Raw genomic sequence first — 25,875 nt, 5'->3', positions numbered from 1 at the left:
TCCACTGTGGAATATGGACCATAAACTTGCTGGGCAATGGTGTGACTGGGTGGGAGCCTCAGAACTTCTCCCCGAAGAGGATTGATCAAGAAGCTGAGTGCATGATCGCATCGATTTTTGATGCAAAACAAGTTGCAAAAAAACAAAATATAGACTGTAATGGGCGGGATTGGATGACTGCAAAATGTATCTGACAATAAGTAGAGCACCTTGGGCAATATTGGCATGGTCCTCGTAATGCAGTGAATGCAAGGTCGTCATTCGGTTATGAGTAGTTAAACAATTTGATCGAAGATAGCGCAGGGTAAGTTGAGGGGGAGCAGGTGGTACGTGAGAGTCTGAAGCAAGTAGAAAACGCGTGTGCAGCGTCACAAAAGAGGGGGAATCGACTATGCTTAGCAAGGTCTTAGAGACACATCGGATGCAACACACTGACTTTGCAGGCACTCTCTTCAGGATGTCAACCAGGATTTCCATGGGTAGGTTGATCAAATTCAACTTCTTGTTGTTGTTGTTGATGTTGAGGTTGTAGAGCCTCATTTTCCAAATGGTTGTTGCGCTGGGCTGGGATTGGCGCCGTTGGATTTTTTGGGCTTTTGCATGTACGGTGGATATAGGCTATATAGTTTTCGCATCCTATCAGCACTTGGTCGCCCAGTGCTGCTTCTTGTTGTCGGCCTCGTCTCTGCTCTGTACTGGTTGGCATGAGAGCTCACTCATCCTAACCATGCCATGCCATGCCAGGTAAACTGATCAAGCTTGATTCGTTAATGGATCTCCCTTTCACCCATTTTAAGCAATCTTCTGCTTCTTTATTAAATTGACTTGCAAGTTTAGGAAAGGCCAAAATCGACTATCGTTCCATATTGAAAAGGCCACATTCTCTGTCAAATATCAGTAATGAAGTTCCCTTTTATTTTGTTTTTTTATTTTTATTTTATTTGGTATGCATTGTTGCCTATAGACTGATAGGATGAACATGTAAAATACTGAATCTTTGTGAATGTGAATGATTTTCTACTTGAATCTATCGTCTCTGTAACCGCTCTCCTGCTTATATTACTCTGAGAATGTTTAAAGAAATATATAATTAATGATTTAAAAGTTTTGTTCAAATGCGGTAATAGATTTAGTCCAATCGATTCACCCTATCAATTGTGAATAATCAAGTTTCCTTTTCCAATTTGATATGCATTCTTGTGTATAAACTGATATGACCAAGTTGTAAAATAATGAATCTTTTGTCAATGTGAATGATTTGGTGCTTCAGTCAGTGGTCTTTGTAATGAGCTACTTCTGACCATTGGCATACTCTTATTTCTAAAACAAAGGCAGCTAGCACAAATAGCTTTTTTCATTCCTGAATAGCTAGCTCTAGCTTCCATGATTTTGGTCTTTCACTTTTTCTCTGTTAAACAAGGCAACATGAAATATAGAATTAGATGAACCACCTTCTTGGATGTAACAAAATAAAGAAGAAAAAAGCTGGAATCTCTTGATTTGCATTGTGACATGGAATCTTTGTACAATGTAGATAGATTGAAAACCAGAACTTTTACTCGTATGATGATGATCTCAAGCTTGACAGTCAATTATTGAGCTTCAAATTGACTGGATAACTGCACGCATTACCAAGTTTCCCAGCTTATATGTATCTGTCTATTTAGGAATGCAATCATTATAGCTTTGTGCAAGATCCTTTAAGCTTTAAACATTCAGTACATAATGAAATAGAATTTGGATCTGTTCCTGTTTTATGGTTTTTTTTTTTCATTTTATGGACATGTGTACTGTTCTTTGTTTGCTGATTATAGAAAAGAGTACTGTATGTGGGGTTAAGCACCTATCTGGGTTTTTGATTAGTACTTCGGCTCTAGAGGGACTTCCTGACCTGGACACCCTTTGTTCTTATAATTACTATGCCTGTAATTGTGTCTTCCTCTTTGTATTTGAAATAAGTAACTTATATCTTTGCTTTCAGGCACCCTTGACTGTGTTGAACAAAGGAAGTCTTTGTTTGGGAATTTATAAGCACATTACTGATACAAGTCAGAGGCAATTATGATCAGCTTTAGTTACTAACTTTGTTTACCCTACCAAGTCTAGGATAAATTATGTTTCTAACAATAGTCTCTTTATTGAGCAATTGTTAACAACCTCTACATCACATTGATTGACAACTTCCAAATTGCAAAGTATTGGTTGTGTCAGCTATGAAACCACATTCCTTTGCTTCAGCAATTCTGTTAGTTCCAGACTTATGGTCACTAAGTGATTGGATGAACTGTTGCTATTTAGGTCGAACTAAAAATGTAGAATATTTTTAGAAACAAAAGAATCTGCTAAGTAAAATGGTTTTCACATTTCAACAGACTTAGTTTTGCAAAATTTCTGGTCTTCCTTTCTCCTTATTGTTTTGAATTCTGTTTGTATATTTGGCTTTGCTCAGATGTTGTTGGACTTTTATCTCTTCATTGATTACTGTTGTGGTCAGTGTTTATTTTATTTATCTGTCTTTAGGCATTGAAAATCTGATCTGTTGTTTTCTGTGTAGTTGGTGCTTGGAGGTTGCATATATTCAAGAAGTTGGGAAGGCCAGGTTTTTGGATACTCTTAGAGGCAGAGGTTTGGACTGGAATCAAAGAGACGGCTTGGTTTTGAATTTCTTTCACCTTTGGTGTCAGTCTGTTTTATTGAATTGGAATTCGATATAGTGATACAAACCTGGGGGACAATTCTGATTGGTCAATATTTTGTGACTTCTTTTTTACTTTTCCTTGGATTAGCCAACTTACCATGAAAAAAACGGGGTAAAGTAACTTTTTGTTGATTGTTTTCAAAATGTAAGTTTTCTTCTTCTGCATGTAAAAGAAGTTTACCAAACTGGCCTGCCCGGACCCCAAACAATTCGTTGTACACAAGCTCTCTCATTTCATTTTCCAATTCAATTTTTTTAAAAATTTTATTATTTGGTTTTGGTGTTAAGGATGAAGCCCTTGGGGAGTAGGGAAGCTGAGGCACAAGAGGCTTGCCAATTTGATTAGATATTGCTGCGACGGCAACAAGAGGCTGCTGGTGGCCGAGTACATACCCAAGGATACCCTTGCTAAATATCTCTTCCACTGTATGTTTTCTCTTTAGTATTATGTTGTATAACCTGGCTTCTATCCTTCAATGACTGTTATACAATTTTGCTTCAATCATGATGATAGATTCAGTTTCTCATGTTGGAGAAGGACCTATTTGAGTTGCATTGCATTGGAGCAAGTTAATAGAATTCAGAATTGAGCTATAGGGCCTTTTTTGTTGTGTTGTTTGGGTTTAGGTGGTGAAACATGACTTGATTGTCAGATAATTTCAGCCAAGTAAATTGAAAGTTTGTTTTACCGTATTTTGTTTTAATTTTCAATTGTGGTTCAGGAAGCAGGTGAAGGTTTGAAAGGGCCCAGGAAAGTTTTATGAAGATAAGGATGTAGTTTCTGGGGTTAGTTACAGTTTCTGTGAGAATCAAGATGATAAGGAATCTGGAAATGTGGGAGACACTACTGATATAGTGGAAAGAACTGAAAATGGTTGGTGTGTATTGACAGGACTTTGTGTTGTGTTTCTTGATTGCTGCTTTCTCTCATTATTTATTGTGGGTCTGCTTCCTTCAAGTTTCAGGAACCAAATATGAGAGCAAAGAAGGAGATATAGAATTTCAGCAGAGATAAATATCATCTGCTTCTGGTGAAAAAGGTAACGATTCTATATCTATCATATGTTCACCAGGTTTAAAAACAAAAATGCATTCTTTTTGACAATCCAGTAGGAATCTTGGTTGAGGGAAAAAAATGAAAAGGAACAGAAATGAAGTTTCGCGTTATAAATGAAAATAGATTACACTGAAACATCAAGTTTAGTATGGAAGTTCATGCTTTATGAATTTTTGATTGAGTGCAAGTTATTACCTGTCAGTTCATCAGGATTCAACCCTATAGGTTATGCATCTCATAGTAGCATATATTTTACCAATATATGCTTTTTGTGTCTTTCGCTCTACTGATAGAACTAACTTTATGCATGACAGTGTAGAAGTATTATATTATTACCATTATATGCTTTATGTGATTCAGTTATGCATATACCATCACTTTCTGTTAGCTGAGGTCGCCACATATCATGAGGACTCTTTTTTATCAATCTGATGTCTGTTCTTAGATTGGGTATTCATATGGTTATCATTGGGTTTTTGCTGAGTAGGTAAAAATGATAGTCTTCCTTTCGGAAAAGGCTTTTGTTCAGCATTTAAGGTACTAAGTCCATAATTTTGTTGGTATATAAGTTAATATATTATAAAGGATCATGATTTAGCATGGTGACTGCAAGATTTGGCGGTCACACAATTTTTTCTGAACATAATAGCATGTTTTATCTTCAATAGTAATTTTTATGGTTTTGGTACGGGGGCAACTTAACCAAGCATTGATCCAACATGAACAGAATGTAGTGTCTCAGTCAAGGAAAGTAATAGATCAGAGAATAAAAGAGATCGAAGATGTAAAATAAAAACATCCTGTTCAGAAGTGAATTCAAATATCCGGAGAGTGACAGACAAGATAAATCAGATGAAAGATTAGATGATTAGAGCTAAAGCATACATGACTTTTGCACCACCTAACTCACAGTTGGTGAAGGAGTTGAAACTTCGAACTAAAGAGGTGGACATGTGGTCGGTGGAACTCACAAGGATTCTGATTTATCTTGGAGGTAAAATGATTTGTACTTTTGTTTTCATCTTGCATTACTTGCTGTCAAACACATTAAACATGCCACTATCAATTCCCCAGACTTTGAAAAAGAAGAATGCAATTAGTTATGTGAGTGAACATATAGGTTGTGAAAAACCATTTCTCATTTAGTCCCCCAAAAAACAAGGTTACTGTAAACGGATCTGTTTTTGGTTTAAATCTCCAAACTTGATGATTTTTCAGTGCTTTGCAGAAAATGAGAACATGGAGGCCTCACTATCCAAAGCAGCCGTGCTTTCCCAGACTGCTCTGCTATGGCCACAAAACTACGTTCTATGACCACAGTGCTGAAGAGCAAGTTGCGTTGCAGAAGAAGCAAGTCACATTTCTTTATCACCTTGCTGGAAGTACTAACCCAAAGGTCTTCATTGTCTTTCTTTGCAGCTGACTGCAGAGTACTTTGCTCTCGAGTCCAAGGAAAGGCAATTTCCTAACCGACACAAGTTGCATGATACACAGCTCTATCATTGTGCTGTCTTCTCCGACAATGTTCTGGCATGTGAAGTGGTTGTGAACTCCACTCTTTTCACTGCCATGGTATTCTCAACCAGCATTTCCAATAATATGTTTTAACTATTTTGTTTAATTCTCAATCATCCCATTATTTTTTCCTTCAGCTAAAATCAATACCTAAAAGCATGATTCTGTCAAGCTTAAGCCAAAATCATCCCAATTGATCCCATCTCCAAATGTTTGCCATATTCTTTGCACACTCGATCCTAAGTAGTAGCATGAAAGCTTGATGACTTTCTTAATTCTGGCATAATGATGTGCAGGAACCAGAGAAAATTGTTTTCCATGTGGTGACTGATTCACCCAATTTTCCAGCATTTTCCATCCTCCTGGAAAAAGCCACTATCCAAGTTTAGAGCATAGAGAGTTTTGTGACAAGCGTAGAGAGCTAAAGCAGGAACTTCCATAATCCATACTAACCTGTTATCCAAGTTAAGCATGATTGATATTTTACATTTAACTTGTGACAAAATAGTTTACCAAATTATTACACTATTGATTTTGGACTTCCAACTACGGCTAAGAAATCTGTCGTGCTCAATGTGATGATAGTTATGAGCGAACTGATAGGAAAGAACAAAATTTTGAGTTTGTGAACACCTTGGAGATTAGAGCTTTGTTGATTTTATTTTCATTGATAATACTCACCTCAGAACTGTCCACTTAAACAAATTAAACTCTTAGGGGGGTGTATTGTATTTGGATTTATGTGGACTTTTTTTAAATGATAGACTTTTTCAAAAGTCCATGGACTCTATAAAAAGTTCATAGACTTCTATTGATTTCTTAAAACCATTGACTTTTAGCATTGACTTTTTACTGATTTATAAAAATCTACAGATTTTATATGAATGACTTCTATAGATTTCACAATATTTACAAAAAAGAAAGAAAGAAAAAAAAGCTAGTTTATGAGTCAGAGAAAGAAAAAAAAGCTAGTTGTTGTGATGACTCATTTTCACTTTGTACGAACATGTTAGTATTTCGATCAAAAACTAATCCATCTATGCCACCAATTCCCCAAGATTCATTTTCCTCCGCTCCAAATGTTGTTGCATCTGTATCATCACCTAGACTGATTGAGCCCATTCCAGTTGCAGTTCCATTTCCAACTGCAATTTTCAAGTCCTCATAGTCTGGAAAAGTTTCTGACCGAAAGTGCCCATGCGTTGGATGTGACTAGTAGGAAAAAAAAAAAAACACAATTGTCAATATGATGATAAACATTTGAAGTAATTATAAATCCAAATTAGAATAAACGAAAAGGCAATAAGCTCACCTTCAAATAATCTGCCCATACTTCATCATCAGCAGTGAATCTTTTTGTGATGGGATCCCACCCAAATCCAGAACTATGGCGCATAAGCTGAGAGTAATTGGTGTATTGTTTCTTAAACCATTTCACTCTGCTTTGGTAATGACTAAAAGTTATTTCATAACCAAGTATCTCTCAAGCCAGTCACTGCTGTTGAGAGTCAGTCCTAAACAAACTCAACCCCTGAGTGCACTCGACTCATCATAATATAGTAAGTAACCTCTTGCCAACATTTACCAACTCTGATGAACTATTTCGTTCAGGTCTACAAGATTGCAGCCAGGTAGCCTTCTGACCTTGTTTTCTTTCATGATTTCTTTCACCCAAGCCTTCTGACCTTATTTCGTTCAGGTCTACAAGACATTCAGCAACAATCTATAGTATGCAATGTTTTGAGGTTCCATGTCAATCAGAGATATTGCTATTTGTTCTCCCACAGTAACATCTTTTTGGAAACGACATGAACCAAGCACATTAGCCCATGCCAAGGATTCTTTTGTCAAATCTTCAGCAACCTCTGGCATTTTCCTGATCATTTCCTCTGCCTCTTGTATTAGCCCCTCACCAACATAAACATTAGCCATGCACCAATAATGTGCAAACCGGGGCTTTAAATGGAAAACATTAATCATTTGCCTGAAGTAATCTCTGGCTTCTCTTAACAATCCAGCACGCGCACAGGCACAAAGAACACCTATGAAAGTAGTTTCATCCGGAAGAATTCCCCCTCTGCCTTTGGTTGGCCTCGACAACCTATTCTCAGGGATGGTTTCCCCATCGTTTGACTCTGTTCTACCTAACATTTCACTAAACAGGCTAAGTCCATCTTCAGGATTTCCCTCAAAACAATTCCCCAAAATCATAGCATTCCAGCAAACCAAGTTCCTATGCTTGAAGCGCAAGGTCTTTAACTTTCTTGAGGGGAAAATCTAGCTAGTCCTACTAACAGTGATGCACAAGATGATTGCACAAGAAATTTACTAAAAGCTAGCTTGTCGGACCTGGAGCAAAGTACATGAATGTTTCTACTCAGCTTTGGGGTATTTAAAGAGGTAAATATCCCTTGTAGAATGAGGACTGAAAATATAAAATTCCTTCGTGATATAGGAATTACTAATTTCCTTCGTGTAGGAATGTTTCTACTCAGCTTTGGGCAAAGGATGTGCTGTTAGACTAGTTGCTCCTAATGTCAAAAGCTCAATCTAGTTAGTTAGCTTTCTGGTAAATCAACATCTCCTTGAACTTCACTATGTTATGTTTCATTCGCCAAAAAAAAAAAAAAAATAGACGCAGCAACCAACAGAAGAAAAGGAATTTCTTTCAGAATAGTCTAATAAGGATGACAATTGCAATAACAACAATAGTGCAAGACGCAGGACTATGATCAAACCGTAAAAGCATTAAGCATATACGTATAGACGACAAATTTGGGTTTAGGGTTTTAGGAGTAGATGATAATATTTGGGTTATTAGGGTTCCAAGCATCACAATTGAAAAACAAAAAAATCAAATTCAACAACAACAATGAACATGTTAGGTATTAGAAGTTGATACCACAAAACATTAGAGAAAAGACAACAAAAAATTTAAGAAAGAGAGATGGTGGAGGACCAACCTCTTCGCGCGCAGAGAGCAGAACTTTGATAGACTTTTCCACGCTCAAAATCTTTGCTCTGATGGCTGGACAAATATTGGAGTTTGGTATTTATACTAAACACTATAAAGTCCATGATTTTCCATTATTTTCTAATTCCGTATGTATGAATGATATTTTGAATACCCCTAAACTTCTATTCATTTTTAAAAGTCCTAATTGAATACCCCTAGACTTTGGTGGAATTCATAAAGATTTTTTAAAATCCTGATTGAATACACCTAGACTTTTATGGATTGTTAAAAGTCTGTATTGAATACACCCGGACTTTTAAATTCCATAGACTTCTTTAAAAATGCCAGTAATTCCATATACAATAGACCCCCCTTAGATTCCTTAAATTCCATGTAGTATGGTGCTATGTTATGATGAGATGGGAAATAAGATGTTAGAGATGGAAGATAACTATTTTGTCAATTAATAAAGCACTTTCCTCTTTGGTTCAATGTTTGCAAATCCAATTGAAACTGTGACAATCACAATCACAGTGAAACTTTCATTTATAAGCAGATAAGAAACTGAAAACTACGGTTCTAATCATCTCGTTTGCTTCAGACCAAACATAAAAAAATCATCTTGTTTGTTACCTTACGCCCTGCGGAGACTAGTATGCTACTTTTGCATCTTCTGTTAGCTTATGAAGACCATATGTATGAGTTGGTTTTACCGCACCACCAATACTATAATGCCATGCAGTTCTTTTGCTTTATTGCGAGTCATGGGACGTCGCACCATTTTGTTCAGTGCAGGGTAAACTTTATCATAATCAACGCTCATCTGTGCATATTTGTTTTCACCCACAAGATTCCAGATCTTCATCGTCTTTGAACTTGGTGAGATATACACTCATCTTCAGGGTGTTTGGATCCCTATCTCCCACCCAAAATGGCGGTGATTGCATAACCAGCAACCCTCTGATCTTTTACCCGATGTAATTTATAAAGCACTGCATACTCTCAAGTTTTCAGTCATTTCTCTATTTCTATCAGTCAGCTAGTAAAATTTAATTTTACAAGTTATTTTCAGCAGAAGGAGGTCAGCCATTTAACTTTACTAGTTAACTTTACTTCCGTCGGGAAAACAAAAAATTTAACTTTTGGGTTATTATCACAAATGGTACTTGAACTATACCTCAATCTTATCGATGGTACCTGAACTTCAATTTTGATCACAACCAGTACCCGAACTTTTCGATTTCATTTTAAATGGTACCTAGAGCCACCTCCGGTCACTATTCCGACTAAAAACGACATGGGAGACGATCATAGTGATGATTTTTGATGATTTCGAGAGTTGCAATCATATATAGTGATGATTTTTTAGTAATAGACTTGCCTTGAACTTGTTTTTTTTTATTTTTTGTCTTCTTAGATTTGGCTTTTTTTAGCCGGAATAGTGACCGAAGGTAGCCTTAGGTACCATTTAAAATGAAATCGAAAAGTTCAGGTACTGGTTGTGATCAAAATTGAAGTTCAGGTACCATCGATAAAATAGATGATAAGTTCAGGTACCATTTGTGATAATAACCCTTAACTTTTCTTCCAAAGATGATTATGTGCAATTATGTGCATCCATAGTAAACTGTAAACATGAGAAAATGAGCTAAACTGCTACATAATAAACTCTTGTGCAATCAAACGAAGTTTTAAACTCCAAGCTATACACATCAAAGCAATTTGCATCAAAGCAAACCTCAGGCTACTAATAGAAAAGAAACAGGTGTTTTTTCCTATTGAGTATTCAGAATATCAATATTCTCGTCACTGCAAACTCAACAAAAGACTATTCCAGTGCAGTAAAGCAAAGTAAGGATGACTGTTCCACACATCACACCAGAGACAAAAATCAATCACCGAATTGCATATTGGCAAAGTAAGGATGACTGAGGGCCTCCTGTGCAGTAATTCGATTCTCTGGAACCCACACTAGCATTCTCTGCATTTTATAATGAAGATTAAAAAGTTAGTTTCCTTTTTCATTTTGGAGGAAAGGGAGGGGGCAGGGGGTTGAAGGATCAGAAAATTCCTTGTATTACATATGGATAGCTGACTTACCCTAAGCAGATCCACTCCTGCAGGCACAGCTGTAGGAACTGCAGCTTCCAACAGTATACTGATCGGTTTAAGATCCTCAAATCCTAACCACCGACTCTAAGGCACACCAGGGATTAGAATCCTCTCTTCATTTGAGGGAAGCCCCAACACACTACAAGCAAATATCACTACATTTTAATAACATATTTCCAAATAGAAGTGATAAACCAGCAATAACTGACCCCCCCAGCAGCCATAAAATGGAAGCAAAACAGTAAGCCATCACAAGGATTCTCAAATCTCAACAGCCATAAAAGAACTATTGGATTAAGGAAAACTATTACAAAATTCATATGAACAGAGGGCATTAAATAAGCAACAATTCAGTCTCTGCCTACCATACCAACTCATAGATTGAATTAAACAACTTGGTAAACGCATTGTAAAATTTACAAGAACCAGAAAGGGCATTAAAAATAAGCAACATTTCAGTCTCTATGGTGTAGAATGAGATTTTAGCCAATTTCAACAAAAAATCTCGATAAGAAAGAAACGTCTTCACATTAAGAAAAATAATTTAAATATTGGAAACTAGTATTCAAATAGGCTTCTTAATGATAGAATTAATCATAAATTACTCTTTTGGATATATCAGGATTTTCGAGCCAAATCTTGATTGAGATTCCAAGAGTAATATTTTTTAGTATCTAGGATTCTATTTCCGATTTTTATTTAATCAGGTTTAATTAGGTTTCCTAGTTTTAGTCTATAATAAATTGTTCTGTATGTTTTTTAGTTGTATTAGGTTTATGCTATGTGTCATATATACGGCACCTCTTAGATTGTAATTTTCATTATAGTTATCAATAATAAAAAAAAAACCAAATATTAGAGAAGTTTCTCTATGTTTCTTACGGCTGTGCCCGTAATTGGTAGTGGATTCTAGCTCATCTCATATGGCTTTCGACACTTGACGAAGCCTCTTGCTATCAGTATCAGAGCGGGTTTCGCCCGCTTCTTAGCATACAATGATCTAAGAGAGAAGTTCACTATCGCCAACCTCAACGACGCTGGTCATAGAGTATCTATCAAAGAAAGTTTCGTTGAAGAGGAATATGCCAAGGGATTAAGGGCAACCTCATCAATCCAAAAAAGAAGAAGAAGAAGAAGAAGAAGAAAAAAAACATGGAATGTTGGATATTCACAACGCCGGATTATGACGACCTCCCAACAACATGTATCATCAAAGACAAGGTATGCTCGGTAATACTTGACTGTGGTCTACGAGAGAACTTTGTAGCAAACAAAGTTGTGGATTATTTTCAATTATCGATAGTGAAGCTGAGTGATCCATATTGGATTCCATTTGGAGAGGATGAATATGCGCAAATAACAAAGGTTTGTAAAATTCTTGTCTCTATGGGAAAATTTTATAAAGAAGAGATTACTTGTCATGTGATTGACATGGATGACACTAATGTGCTTTTTGGAAGACCATGGCATGAAAGTGTCAATGATGGTTATTGCAATGACAACACATTTATTTAGGTGGGATGCACACAAAATTAAAATCAAGCCTAGAAGGAAGAACATCAAGAATGACCATTCTGAGATGTGTGAAAAGAAACATGAAGAAGCCACTTTGAAGATTGAAGAGAAACTTATTAAAGACAAGGAAGCTGATTCATTCATCACATCGATATCCATGTCATGCATGCTTAATAGTGTTCAAGACCAACCCAAAGAGAAGTCAATGGCCATTCGTTTTCAAGTGGAGGAGCTTAAGTTTCAAGATGCGTATTCTAAACTTGTCTACAGTATTGGATTCATGGTGATACCTTTTAATTTCGAGAATATTGAAGTTGATGGCTTATCATGTTTTATTCCTACTAATGATCGAGCTGCATTCAAGAGGAACTCGAGGTCAAGTTCTTTTCAAGTGGAGGAGACTGATGTAGGACGATATTTTAGCCAATTTCAACAAAAAATCTCGATAAGAAAGAAGCGTCTTCACATTAAGAAAAATAATTTGAATATTGGAAATTCAAATAGGCTTCTTAATGATAGAATTAATTATAAATTACTCTTTTGCATATATCGAGATTTTCGAGCAAAATCTTGATTGGGATTCCAAGAGTAATATTCTTTAGTATCTAGGATTCTATTTCCGATTTTTATTTAATCATGTTTAATTAGGTTTCCTAGTTCAATAAATTGTTCTTTATGTTTTCTAGTTGTATTAGGTTTATGCTATGTGCCCTATATAAGGCACCTCTTAGATTGTAATTTTCATTCAAGTTATCAATAAAATAAAACCAAATATTAGAGAAGTTTCTCTATGTTTCTTACGGCTGTGCTCGTAATTACTAGTGGATTCTAGCTCATCTCATATGACTTTCGACGCTTGACGGAGCCTCTTGCTATCGTGTTCACACTTCCCGCATCATTCTGCCTACCATTTCAACTCACAGATTGAATTAAACAACTTGGTAAACGCATTGTAAAAGTTAAAAGAACAGAAAGGAATAGACAACTAACATAGAGATTGCTTTTATTTCTCTTGGCCAATATCCATAGAAAACCTCTTCGCCAAAAAAGAAAAAGCCATAAAGAACTAATGACACGTTTACTTATTTGGAATGGAAAATAATCATAAATCGGAGACAACTGGAGTGGGAGAAGAAAGGAATCGGTATTGATTCCGGAGGAGTTGATTTTGAAACCCATCTCCCCCCTTCGTATTCAAATTCTTGAGTATTCAATAATCGATTCCTTATAAGGAGGTGGGATCTACACCCATTCTGATTCCTTCATGTGTTAGTAAACGCAGGAATATTTTTATCCGGAAACATTCTGATTCCTTTATGTGTTAGTAAACGTAGCAATAGTTGTACCTCGTAATCATTCTCTCTCATTCCAAGTAAGTAAACGTGCCCTAAGAGTGTGTTTGGATAAGGGAAAAAATGATGGAATTTAATTAAAAGTGAGGATTTCATAATTCCTAAAATCCAATTCCCTCGTTTGGCATTATCAAATTGGAAATTTTAAATTTTTTTGTAGAAAAAAAATGAAGGAATTCATTATTTAAATTCCCCACCTCAATTTCCACCAAAATATGTGTCATTTTCGAATTCTTTTGCAATATTCAACATTTATTTCCAAAACAAGGCTTTTTTCTATTTTATTTTTTTATTTTTTTTAAACTTTCTTAATTTATTACACATTTCAAATCCTAAATAGATACAACCAAACAATAGAAATTGCAATTAATGAAATTTTAGATTGATAGAGTTAAAGATTCCATCATTTATAAATTTCTCCGGATTTTATAATTTTCTCATCCAAACGCATCATTATTTAAGACAGTAATTTCACTTCAAGATAAGCATAGGAATTAACAATTCAGTACTATAAAATAAAGAATCCACACATTAATCTTAGGATAGAATAAATTCCAATTCGTTACCAAAGATGGTTCCCAATGACCATATATCAACGGAATAGGAGTATATTTTGGCCTACAATAGCAGCTCCGAAGCTGTGTAGTGCAAACAGGTTCCGAAAATTTCACTCGGGGGAGTGAAATGTCCACCGCTCTAGCCCTTGTCGAGTAAGCCACGCAACACTAGCATCGCCTTTCTGGAACGAAAATCACAGAGCACATCAGCACAAGCTTAGTTGGCCCAAAATCAATCAACGCGTTGCCCGGGGACAACTCATGAAGTGGCACTTCCCTATGCCAACGAAAAGCAAATACATCAGTGACTGGATTTGAGCGTCGGTCATCCTTGTTGGTGGCATGGTGCATTTGGAATCTGATTTGCTACGACAACTTGGTTTCGATTTCGACAGAGACGGTCTAAATGCTGTCAGAGACTCATCCAAGTCTTGTGCTCGTAAATCACACAAAGAATTCCTCCACCATCTTTCCAGTGATGGCCCAAGACCTTCATAATGTAGGCGGTTTCAGGCAGCTCCTTATAAACCTCCACTTCCCTCAATCCAAAGCGATGACCATTCGAACTCCTTCACAGTTACCAACTCGCCAGTAGTGCGGTGACGAGCGCAGTAGACTTCTGTTTGGACTTGATTTTAGCAACTCCCATGTGTTTTGACTTGACGGTTGATTAGGGAGGCATCGAGTCGTTCGACCGGAATAAAAGTAGTGTTCGGCTATTCAGCCGAGATTAGAAGTTTTCGAGATGTATGGTTGAGATGGATGCATCGATGGAGGTTTGGGATTTTGGGTCACATGACCCAAAATATGAAGAAACACGGATCTCATAACATAAAGTTAGACGGCCCAAGTCCACATGAGTAACTATATAAATGGGCTGCGAGGCAAGGTGGAGTAGTTCAGCCGAACCCAAGTAGTAACGTCGGCCGAAGAGTTCACTCAAGAAAGGAATCCTTGCAAGGAAAGAGTTCAAATCAATTATCGATTTTGATTGTGAAGATTTCATATATCAGCCAAGTCAGAATTTTATGAGACGAATCAATCCTAGAAGGAAGGAGAATCCTACTTAAATTCCACGTCTTGGAGGACAAGTTAGCTAGGGTTTTTGACTTGTATATATAGCACATTGTAAATCATTGTAAGAGGTCCTGCACCACACAAACAAATCAATATACAACTTTTACTCAAACCTTTCTCTTACTCTTTCATAGGTACTTTGCTTTCTATTCAACTTTCATAACTTGTTTTCATTTTTAGTTTCTTACTTTTATTTCAGTCGTTACATTCAAGCACTTTACTTTCTTGTTCTTTATTTTATATGTACTTTACTTTTCGCACATAGGAGTAGTTCGTAACATAGAATCATTAATCTCTTTCGGCCAGTCCGGACTGGATTGATGTGATTCGCCGTTCACACACATATCATCTCACAACGTTTTGACAACCTAGTCCACTTCACCTTCGTCTTCACCGTGATTTGCGAGTACCTTCACCCAATAGATCTCTCGCTTGTCACCCGAACCTTTGAGTTTACCCAAGAAGTGAACGTGATAGAAGATCCCGGTCAGCATTGACGCCTAACCAAAGTCCTTGCAACAGAGGCATCAGAACCTAACGGCCGAGAGGGTTCCTTCCTCGGCCTATAATCATTTGAAAGAAGTCAGATCACGCACCATTCAAATCATAAACCTCGCTTGGCCATTCGGCCGCTAGTTGGCACGCCCGCGCAATTTCAGAAGGACGATTCAACCACAAGTCCCTCGGCCCTCATTCGGCCGAGACGATTTTGAGGCAAACATCTTTTGGCACGCCCAGTGGGACAAAACACTAAGGCGTCATTTTTGGATGCACCCCAATCCATACTTAAAATACCGGGGAAATACTTGTCTTAAGTGTAACGAAGTCGGCCATACCTCGGCCGAGTGTCCGAAGCGAAAGTATACAAGAACAACTTCAGCCATGAGTAGTGGACCAGGGACGTCAGGTAGTGTGACACCATCACGTACCTCAACCCCGGTCACGGCTAGTCATGGAACTACGGCCGCAACCCAGGCCGTCCTAGGGGCTACCAACACCTCAACCATAGGAATGTCAAGTATGGCCATGATCGTACCAAGCATTCAGACCGAATCTACGTCTGTGACACCATTTGGAATGCCTTCCGGACAAATGGCTCTTTCACATCAAAACTCATCACAGTCTGGACAAAACCAATGGGGGCTTTATCCAAATTTCAACCCTTCGGCCGAGGAGATAACTCGAATGATGGCTGACGAGTCTAGGAGGACTGTCCATGAGTTGAGGCTCTCAGTAGATGGTTTGGGTCGAGACTTGGCAGCAAGCATCAACAGTAACACTAGTACCCAAATGGGAAATCTCAATAACACCCTGCTCCTCATCTACCAACAATTGTTGGCTAACGGGAATAATGGAGCGCACGAAATCGTGGGACATCAACATAACATACAAGCTCAAATCCAACCCAACCAAGTCAACATGGCTGCTCCAAACCAGATGAATATGCAACAGCAGCCAAGGATGCCAAATATGCAACAGCAGCCAAGGATGCCGTATCCGCTTTATGGCATGCCACCTGAAATGGGATTCGGCCAAGGATTCATCCCTCAGCCGAACCAAGTAAACAACAATGTGGCTCAAAACCATCAGCAGAACAATCATCAAGGAGGAGGTCAAGACTGACCGGTTCGGCTCAATGAGTTTCAAAATTTAGTTGAAGATCTTATGGGAGTCTTACCAAGACGGGTGGAGAGACCAAGTTATGCTAAACCGTATCCTGCATATATTGATACCATCCCGTACCCAGCAGGATATCGCATTCCCTCATTCACATTGTTCTCTGGAGATGCATATCAATCCACTATAGAACACATTGGCCGATTCACGGCCCAGTGCGGAGAGGCTAGCTCTGACGACAACAAGCTAAGGCTATTCGTCCACTCCCTCACGGGACTAGCCTTCACTTGGTTCATCAATCTCCCGCCCAACTCAGTCAATAATTGGAGGGAAATGGAACGAGCTTTCCATGACCAATATTATCGAGCGCAACAAGAGATTAGGTTGGCTGACCTGGCCAAGACGTCGCAGATGAGTCATGAGACTGCACAAGAATACTTAAGCCGCTTCAAACTAGCTAGAGCACGATGCCGAGTAAGATTGCCTGAATCAGAGTTCGTAGATATGGCTGTAGCTGGCTTGAGCTTCAAATTCAGAGAACATTTTGAGGGTGTTACCTTCAATGACCTATTCGAGCTCGAGACAAGGATCGATCGGTATGATGCCATTTTGAGGGATGAAGCTCAAAAGCGGGCAGCATCAAAGGGTACGTATTAGAAGAATCAGGCCGTTAATGCGGTTGACAGATTTGGAGTGGATTTAAACGAGGACTCGGTTGAAGTGGATTCGGCCGAAATGGTGATTAAGCAACCCCGTGTGTGCAAAGCTTTGGAACGGGTTGACCCAAAACAAACCAAACCACCACCAGCCCAAAGCACAAGCACAACAAAAACTAATGCACGTACTTACACTTTCAATATAGCTAAAGCCGATTTGATCTTTGATCAACTCTTGGCCGAGAAGATGATTCAACTTTCTTTCGGCCATATACTCCCCAAGGTCGAAGAAATCAAGGGGAATACTTTTTGCAATTATCATAATTCATGGAAGCATGCAACTAACAATTGTGTTATTTTTCGTGATATGATACAGGATCTCATTGACGCAGGAACTCTCAAGTTCCCTGAAAGTAAGCCAGCAATGAAGGTTGACACCAACCCGTTTCCTGAAGCTCAAGTGAACATGGTGTATGTCAGAGTCCCCAAGGATGGGGATGCTCCAAGGAAAATGGTAGATGATAGCAAGACTACTGATAAGCTCCAATCATCGGTCCAGCCAACGGCCGAAGGACTTACTATTGGGAGTATCAAGCTTGAGCCACCAAAAGTAGCTGTTCTATGCACTCGGTGCCAGGAAGAAGTCATGCTTGAAGGGGTTTTAAAACTCCAGAGGCCAGAGCAGGTTGGTAACAGGGGTTTTAAAACTTCTAATTCGACTCAAAAAGCCGAGAGTGCACCAACAGGAACCAAAATAGGGAATACACCCGAACAGGTGCATTCCAGAGTAGAACTTCGGGACAAAGGAATTATCTCGGCCAAAGTAGGTAAGGCCGAGGCTGACAAACAGAGATTCAGGTCTCAGGTTACCACAAAGCGACCATTGACCCCAGATGCATCGGACAAGTATGGTCCGCACAGTCCAAGGGAAAATTCGAAGGGTGTATTTCATCGTCTTGATAAATCGGACGGAAGATTCTCAGAGAGGGAGCCAGTTAGGCGGCGCCTAAACTTTGATCGGCCATTTTATGATGAAGAATATTACGGCCGAAACGAGAGGGACAAAAAGAGATATCATAGAGACGAGGGTTGTAGCCGTGGTAGCTATGACCGTGATGGAAACCCCCGTCCACTAAGGACTTTCAAGCCTCCTTTGGTTTCTGATAACCGTTGGTACCGCCGTGTTTCAAGGGACCAGCCAATTGCCCCCAGGACGAAAACACAATTGAGAAGACAGCAAAGGCAAGTAGCCGAGGCTAAGAAAGCCCGACTGAGCGAGACAACCAGAACTTCACCTCCGCGACCCGTTAAAAGGTCTGGATACGAAACGGCACCGAGAAGGTTTAGAACATACGTGAAAAAGAGCATTGATCCTCCTGTGGATAAATCCACTCGGGATACTGAAGACATGCAAATCGACTCAAGCAGAAAGGGGGTATTGAAGGTTCACTTCAAAGAGGCCCCTCGCCAAAACCGTTGGTTGTAGTGGATAGGAGTCGGAATCCACCCTTTACGGCCGAAGGACTCGTAACTATGCGAAACTATCATCTTTTGCATTCGGCCATCGATTGGTATGGTTTGACTAAGGAGGAAAACAAGCTTTTTAACTTAGTGCGTAGGGACTGCAATAGATGCGAAGAACTCTGGGCGCCTAATGTGAGAAGAGGTGTGAGAGCCAAGTATCAAGCTTATTTGGAAGATCAGGAAATAAAGGCTGATTATAATTCTCTTCCCATTTCGAGAGACGACTTACAGTATTTGAGAGAATACTTTAGTGTGCACTCGGCCGAAGAATTGTTCGGCCTAACAATTGAGGAACAAAGACTTGCGTTCATATTTGAGGAACGCATGGAGAAGATGGATAGAGAAAGGTGGGACATTCTTCACGCCCCAAGTTCACCCAAGTCTTCATCAGGTACACCGGCATCAGGTGAAGAGGAAGAAGAAATTTCTGAATCAAATGGTGATGAAGAGCCTTTCGTAAAACTGTACAAGGACTTGAATCCGCCTTTTTCAGTTAAGGGACTTAGGAGAATGAAGGAGTATCACCGAAAGAATTCTGCTCTTGCATTGTACGGACCAACAAATAAGGAGATGGATACGTTACACATGATCGCTGAATGCCCAAAGTCAGCAACCCTTTTGTTGGACTTGGATTCTAGCCTTGGTTTAAAGGTTGCTTACCAGGCTGTCCAAGAAGGCATAGAGCTTAAAGTTGGTAATGAGGAAATTCCAATCTCAGATAGAGATCTGAAGTATTTAAAGAGGTTCCATAAGATCCAATCTGCGGTCAAGATGTATGGGATGACTACTCAGGAAAGAGAGTTGATGAAATGTTTCGACCACCATGTCCGAGAAGAAGAGAATTGTCAGCAAGCTCAAGCAAACCAAGACTTGGCCAAATGGTTAGAAGACTCTGATACAAATGATAAGCAAGACCAACATTTGGATGACTTGGATGGCCAGATTGATAAGGGCATATTGGAGGACGATGAAGGCCTATTGGATGAGGATATGGGGGATTATGATGACATAGGGGATTATGAGGAACAGGTTGACTATGATGATGCCGATCAGGTTCCTGATATCCTGAGCTCTAATCCACGGGTTAATACCACCATAAACACTTTGAGTGAGACAAGTGTACAACCTTCAGCCAGGGAGGCCAACGAAACTACTGTCCCAACATCTCAGGGCATCGGTGACTTTATGGTGAATATGATTAGCGTACGGTCAACAATTAAGAATGATTTCGGCCTGGTGCAGAAAGAGAGGGATTCGACCAGAGTATATTTTTCTCGGCCGAGCGAGTCCATGACCCAAGTCAAAGATCCCATCCTTATAGATGCTTATATAGGCGGATACCGATTTTCAAGGGTTTTAGTGGATGGAGGATAAGCTGTCAACATCCTTCCTTGCTCTATTATACGTCAACTCCACCCTGCCAGGTATGGCTTTGTTCCAACTGATATTTCTATTTACGACTATACAGGGGAAGAAGCTGAAGTCAGAGGAGCATTGCCATTAACAGTAACTGTAGGAAAGAAAAGCTCGACAACTTGTTTCTTTGTCATCCCCACCAACAACTCATGCACCGCTATACTGGGTCGTGATTGGATCCACCAAAATACTTGTATCCCATCTTCAGTACATCAATTTCTTGTTTTGTGGAATGGGAATGAGGTCGAGGTCATACGGTCGGTTCGAACTGAAGATAAAGAAGATACCGCCATTGATATGGTGTATGTGCTCCCGCTCGAGTTTCAAGCTCAGCCAGGACAGTCGGACGGGATGGAGGGAGATGTCCAAGAAGAAAGTGAATGCCCAACTCCAGTCCAAGGCTTGGCCAAAGCCTACTTTCCAAAGCCAACACCAGCTATGTCCAAGCACATCAAGCCATTGTATATCACAGCTCATTTTGAGGGATATCCGATATCAAGAGTATTGGTAGATGGTGGAGCAGCCGTAAATGTTATTCTTCTTTCGGTTGCCGAGAAGTTGAAAAAGACAGACAAAGATATTTTGTCCTCCGAGATCGCCATCCGAGATTTCTCCGGTGGTAAGAAGCAAACCAAGGGAATTCTACCTTTGGAAGTCACGGTAGGTAACAAGAGCATGATGACTGGTTTCTTGGTCATAGATTCCAAGCCTTGCTATAATGCTATTTTAGGAAGAGATTGGATACATCAGAGTATGTGCATCCCTTCGTCCATGCATCAACTTTTGGTATTCTGGAATGGGAACACTGTGGAAGTAGTGGAAGCTGATTCTCAACCATTGAAAGCTTCGGCCAATGCAATTGATGCCCAATACTACGAGGAAGAAATTGGGTGCTCAGAAATTCAGAGGGAAGATGGTACTGGCTGAATTACAAGGATAACCATGCAAAGAGCACTGGCCCTAGGCGCCGAGAAAGTCCACGAGGACTCGGAGCGGCCAGCATTGGCGGACTTGTTTGATCCCATAATCCATGGATAGTGGCCTAGAGAACGAGACACTATCGGCCGCGGTTAAATCAACAATGAGGAAACTGTTGGCTCATTGGGCCGAAAACTCTCTTCAGAATGATTCGGCCATGAATTTGATAGAATTTATCTCAGAAGGAGCACCAGAGGATGAGTTGAAGATAGAAGACATCGGCCCTGCATCGGCCGAGTTGGAAGATGACCTTACTGAAACTCAAGACCCTCTAGAAGAACTAAATTTAGGGACCACCGATGAGCCTCGGATAGTCCGGATCAGCAAACTCCTGCCACCCAAGATGAAGGAAGATTTGAAGGCTTTGCTGACTGAGTTTCAAGATTGTTTTGCATGGAATTACCATGAAATGCCAGGTTTAGATAGAAATATAGTAGAACATAGGTTGCCTATACAGTCCAATTGTAAGCCTTACAAACAACCTCCTCGGCGATGTGCCGCCGAGGTTTTGCCTGAAATTAAAGAAGAAATGGAACGTTTATTAAAGGCCGGTTTTATTCGAACGGCCAGGTATGTTGAATGGTTATCTAATTTTGTGACAGTAAGAAAAAAGAATGGAAAAATGCACATATGTGTTGATTTTCGAAATCTCAACTTGGCCACACCCAAGGATGAGTACCCAATGCCCGTGGCCGACTTGCTCGTGGATGGTGCGGCCAAACATGAAATTCTTTCTTTCATGGAAGGGCACGCCGGATATAACCAAATTTTTATAGCTGAGGAAGATGTTCACAAAATGGCGTTCAGATGCCCAGGCGCAATAGGAACATTTGAGTGGCTCGTTATGCCATTTGGACTCAAAAACGCCGGCGCAACCTATCAAAGGGCCATGAATATGATCTTTCACGACCTTATTGGCCACACAGTCGAAGTATACATTGATGACATTGTGGTAAAGTCGGCCAAGACGCAAAATCATTTGGCCGACCTTCAACAGACATTCGTACGGATGCGAACCCACAAACTAAAAATGAATCCTGACAAATGCCTTTTTGGAGTATCAGCTGGTATGTTCCTTGGTTTTGTAGTTCATAAAAGGGGAATTGAAATGGACAAAAACAAAGCCAAGGCCATAATGGATGCGCCTGCTCCTAGCACGAAGAAGGAACTCCAATCATTCCTAGGAAAAGTGAATTTTCTAAGGCGTTTCATCTCTAACTCGGCTGGCAAGATTCAGCCATTCTCTTCACTTTTGAGAACCAAGGCCGAAAATGAGTTTGTTTGGAGAACAGAACATCAAGTGGCATTCGACCAACTCAAACGATACTTATCAAACCCACCCGTCCTAGTACCCCCAGTACGTGGGAGGCCTTTGAAGTTATACATATCGGCATCGGATAACTCAATAGGAAGCCTATTGGCACAAGACAATGACAATGGCAAGGAATGTGCTGTGCATTACTTGAGCCGGATCCTCACTGATGTGGAAACTCGGTATACGCCTATTGAGAGGCTTTGTCTTGCATTGTTCTTTTCGGCAATCCGGCTTTGGCATTACATGTTACCCTCGGTTGTCCAAGTCATATCCAAGACCAATTAAGTAAAATACATGCTGACTCGACCCATCATACGAGGCCGAATTGGAAAATGGACCATGGCGTTGTCTGAGTTCACGTTTCAATATGTGTCTCAAAAGTCAGTCAAAGGCCAAGCATTGGCCGATTTTCTTGCTCATCACCCTTCGACCGAGTTTGAGGGAGCCGAAGAGGTAGATATTGGGATCATATATGTGGCTTCCATGACCAATAACCACTGGACCATGTATTTCGATGGATCTAGTACTGAATTTTCAGCCGGGGCTGGTGTTGTCGTTGAAATGCCTGAAGGACAAAAGTTCCAGTTCGCCTTCCAATTAGACTTTACGTGCACAAACAATCAGGCAGAATATGAGGCTCTGATTGTTGGTTTGGAGATTCTCCAAGAGTTGGGAGCACGGCGAGTTTTGGTGTTCGGGGATTCTCAACTAGTCATTAATCAAATGAATAAGGAGTTCAAATGCACAAGCTGGGGACTTTTATCCTGTCACGCTTTAGCTGACCAGCTCGCCAACACGTTCGACCGAATCTCTTTCGCTCACCTCCCAAGGGGACAAAACATGGAGGCCAATGAGATGGCTCAATTAGCCTCAGGGTTACGGATCCCCGAAGGAGACGACTCCCGAGTCATCAAGATTGCCAAACGTACCCTCCCAGCTTTAGAAGAGAGAGGAGTCTCAGAGGATGTTTTTGTTATCGACATCGAGCCCGATGATTGGAGACTCCCCATTATCAAGTTCCACAAAAATCCTCAAGGTAATCATGATCGGAAAACTCGATACTTGGCTGGACATTTCGTTATATACAAAGAAGCAGTGTACCGCAAAAGCTCGGATGATCTACTCCTTCTTTGTATAGGGGGGCAAGAGACTTTGGAAGTCATGAGAGATGTCCATGAGGGGATATGTGGTGCACACCAGGCCGGAATCAAAATGAGGTGGTTAATTCGAAGACATGGCTTCTATTGGCCAACAACTCTAAAGGATTGCATTGAATTCGCAAAGAGTTGCAAGAAATGTCAAATTCATGCACCTGTACAAAGGGTTCCGGCCGACGTCCTCCATCCAATTGTTAAGCCATGGCCATTTCGAGGTTGGGCCATGGACATTATAGGGAGTATTAGACCACCATCATCAAAACAACACGTATGGATCTTGGTCGCCACTAATTATTTCACTAAATGGGTAGAGACCAAACCATACGTTACTATTTCAAGTCAGACAGTGATCAAGTTTGTGGAGGAAAACATTGTACACAGGTTTGGGATACCTGAAACCATAACGGCCGATAGGGGTTCGGTTTTCATAGCCGAGGCAATGCATGAACTCACAGATAGTCTGGGTATCAAGTTAACTCACTCGACACCTTACTATGCCCAAGCAAATGGTCAGGCCGAAGCTAGCAATAAAGGCATTATAAATATACTCAAGAAGATGGTTCAAGAGAATCCTAGAGATTGGCACAATCTGCTATCGGAGACATTGTGGGCTTTTCGGACCTCCAAACGTACAGCCACAGGAACAACGCCTTTTGCACTAACATATGGCCACGATGCTATGTTACCTGTCGAGGTGAAACTGAAATCACTTAGATTCGCTGCTCAAAATGAAATGGTGGCTGACGACTACATTCAGGCAATGATTCAGGAACTTGAAGAACTCGACCAAGAGCGAATGGACGCCTATAACCGAATGGAAGCTCAGAAAAAGGCTGTGGCTCGTGCATACAACAAGCGAGTTAAGTCTAAGTCATTTGCTGAGGAAGATTTAGTTTGGAAAGCCGTTTTGCCTATCGGAACTAAAGATAGACATTTCGGAAAATGGTCGCCAAGGTGGGAAGGCCCGTTTATCATCGATCAAGTGCTAGGAAAAGGTGCATATCAACTTAGGGATCAAGATGGAGAGCTGCATGCAATGCCTATCAACGGGCAATTTCTTAAGAAATACTACCCCACGACATGGGAGATGAGGGAGCAAGAATCGTAATGTACTATCTATAGAACATCGGCCGAGTATTTGGGTTTGTAAACTCGGCCGCCTTTTTTATTTTTGATGTTTTTATATGAACAACATTTTAGTGTCTTTTTACATCCCTTTACTCATATTTTTGAAATTTACCTTTACTTTTGTTGGCCAAAGCTAAATAAGAGGTATCGGCCGAACCAACCATATTTGTTTTGGCCGAACCAACCATATTTGTTTTGGCCGAAGTCAAGTAATTATTTTGGCCGAGTTAAACAAGAAGTGTTGGCCGAGACGACTGAGGTAATCTCGGCCGAAGTGAACAAGAGTTTCAGCCGAGCTCGAGTTGTTGATTTGGTTGACTAAAATGTTGAGTTTTTCGTTGGCCAAAGTTAAAATGTTGAGGTATCGTCCGAACTAACCATAATTGTGTTGGCCGAAGTCAAGTAATTTTGGCCGAGACGACTGAGGTAATCTTGGCCGAAGTGAGGTAATCTCGGCCGAGGTGAACAAGAGTTTCAGCCGAGCTCGAGTTGTTGATTTGGTTGACTAGAGTTTTTTCATTGGCCAAAGCTAAATAAGAGGTAACGACCGAACCAACCATCATAGTGTTGGCCGAAGTCAAGTAATTATTTTGGCTAAGTTAAACAAGAAGTGTTAGGCAAGACGACTGAGGTCATCTCGGCCGAAGTGAACAAGAGTTTTAGCCTAGTTCAAGATGTTGATTTGGTCGAGCTCAAAATTAAAATGCATGACAAGCAAAAAGACTTAGGTGGCCGAAATATATGAAGTCAAAAGAGGCCGAGTCAATTGACAAAATAGCGGCCGGGTGATCAACGGTCACATTCACAAAATTAGCGTTTGAGTCATACAAAGAAGGTCAGCCAAACTCTACAAAAACGTGTCAACCGGCTGAGTTACAGGCCTAAGGCCATGTACAAAATATAAGCCGAGATGAATATCACATCCTAAAGTAACTAATCAGTGGGCAAGAGTGACCGAAGAGCTTCTTTAACATCTTCTAAGTCTTGCATACCTTGGTCGACCTTTCGCTTCAAGATGCCCCTCTTCTTGTTATACGACTTGACCGATGACAGAATCAAGCTATACTTGGTGAGATCTTGTTGGGGAACAATGGTTCGGATGGCGCCGAAGTGACTTTGACTTGCTTTCAGCTTCGGCCAACTGCTGCCTCAGATCAAGCACTTTTTGCCTTCCTTCGTCCAAAGAAGTCTTCAACTTTTGGAGTTGGCCAAGATCGGTGGATTGGCGAATGTCATCGTACTCAC

The 25,875-nt window shown here is 40.1% G+C and overlaps 1 protein-coding gene and 1 long non-coding RNA gene across 8 annotated transcripts; one reads left to right on the top strand and one right to left on the bottom strand.

The window, feature by feature from the left end:
* The first annotated feature begins 540 nt into the window (after nt 1–540).
* LOC112169564 lies at nt 541–5,938 on the top strand. 7 transcript variants are annotated; one of them, XR_005802328.1, is made up of 9 exons: nt 541–744; nt 2,555–2,913; nt 2,987–3,124; nt 3,421–3,572; nt 3,664–3,738; nt 4,483–4,749; nt 4,984–5,088; nt 5,175–5,327; nt 5,567–5,938. It is a non-coding gene; the product is annotated as an uncharacterized LOC112169564 (long non-coding RNA). The 7 variants fall into 7 exon arrangements; XR_005802325.1 differs by having other exon boundaries at nt 2,555–2,625; nt 4,984–5,327; XR_005802322.1 differs by having other exon boundaries at nt 4,984–5,327.
* A 274-nt stretch (nt 5,939–6,212) lies between these two features.
* LOC112171577 (uncharacterized protein At2g29880-like) lies at nt 6,213–6,742 on the bottom strand. Its single transcript, XM_024308739.2, has 2 exons — nt 6,583–6,742; nt 6,213–6,482 (listed from the first exon to the last, which is right to left on the bottom strand). Exons 1-2 carry the CDS (start codon nt 6,664–6,666, stop codon nt 6,213–6,215), a joined length of 354 nt encoding a protein of 117 aa, XP_024164507.1. The 5' UTR covers nt 6,667–6,742.
* Between the last annotated feature and the right edge of the window lie 19,133 nt (nt 6,743–25,875).

The sequence above is a fragment of the Rosa chinensis genome, chromosome 6, assembly GCF_002994745.2.
Source record: "Rosa chinensis cultivar Old Blush chromosome 6, RchiOBHm-V2, whole genome shotgun sequence".
NCBI classification, from domain to species: Eukaryota; Viridiplantae; Streptophyta; class Magnoliopsida; order Rosales; family Rosaceae; genus Rosa; species Rosa chinensis.
This window is presented reverse-complemented; position numbering and strand designations above follow the sequence as displayed.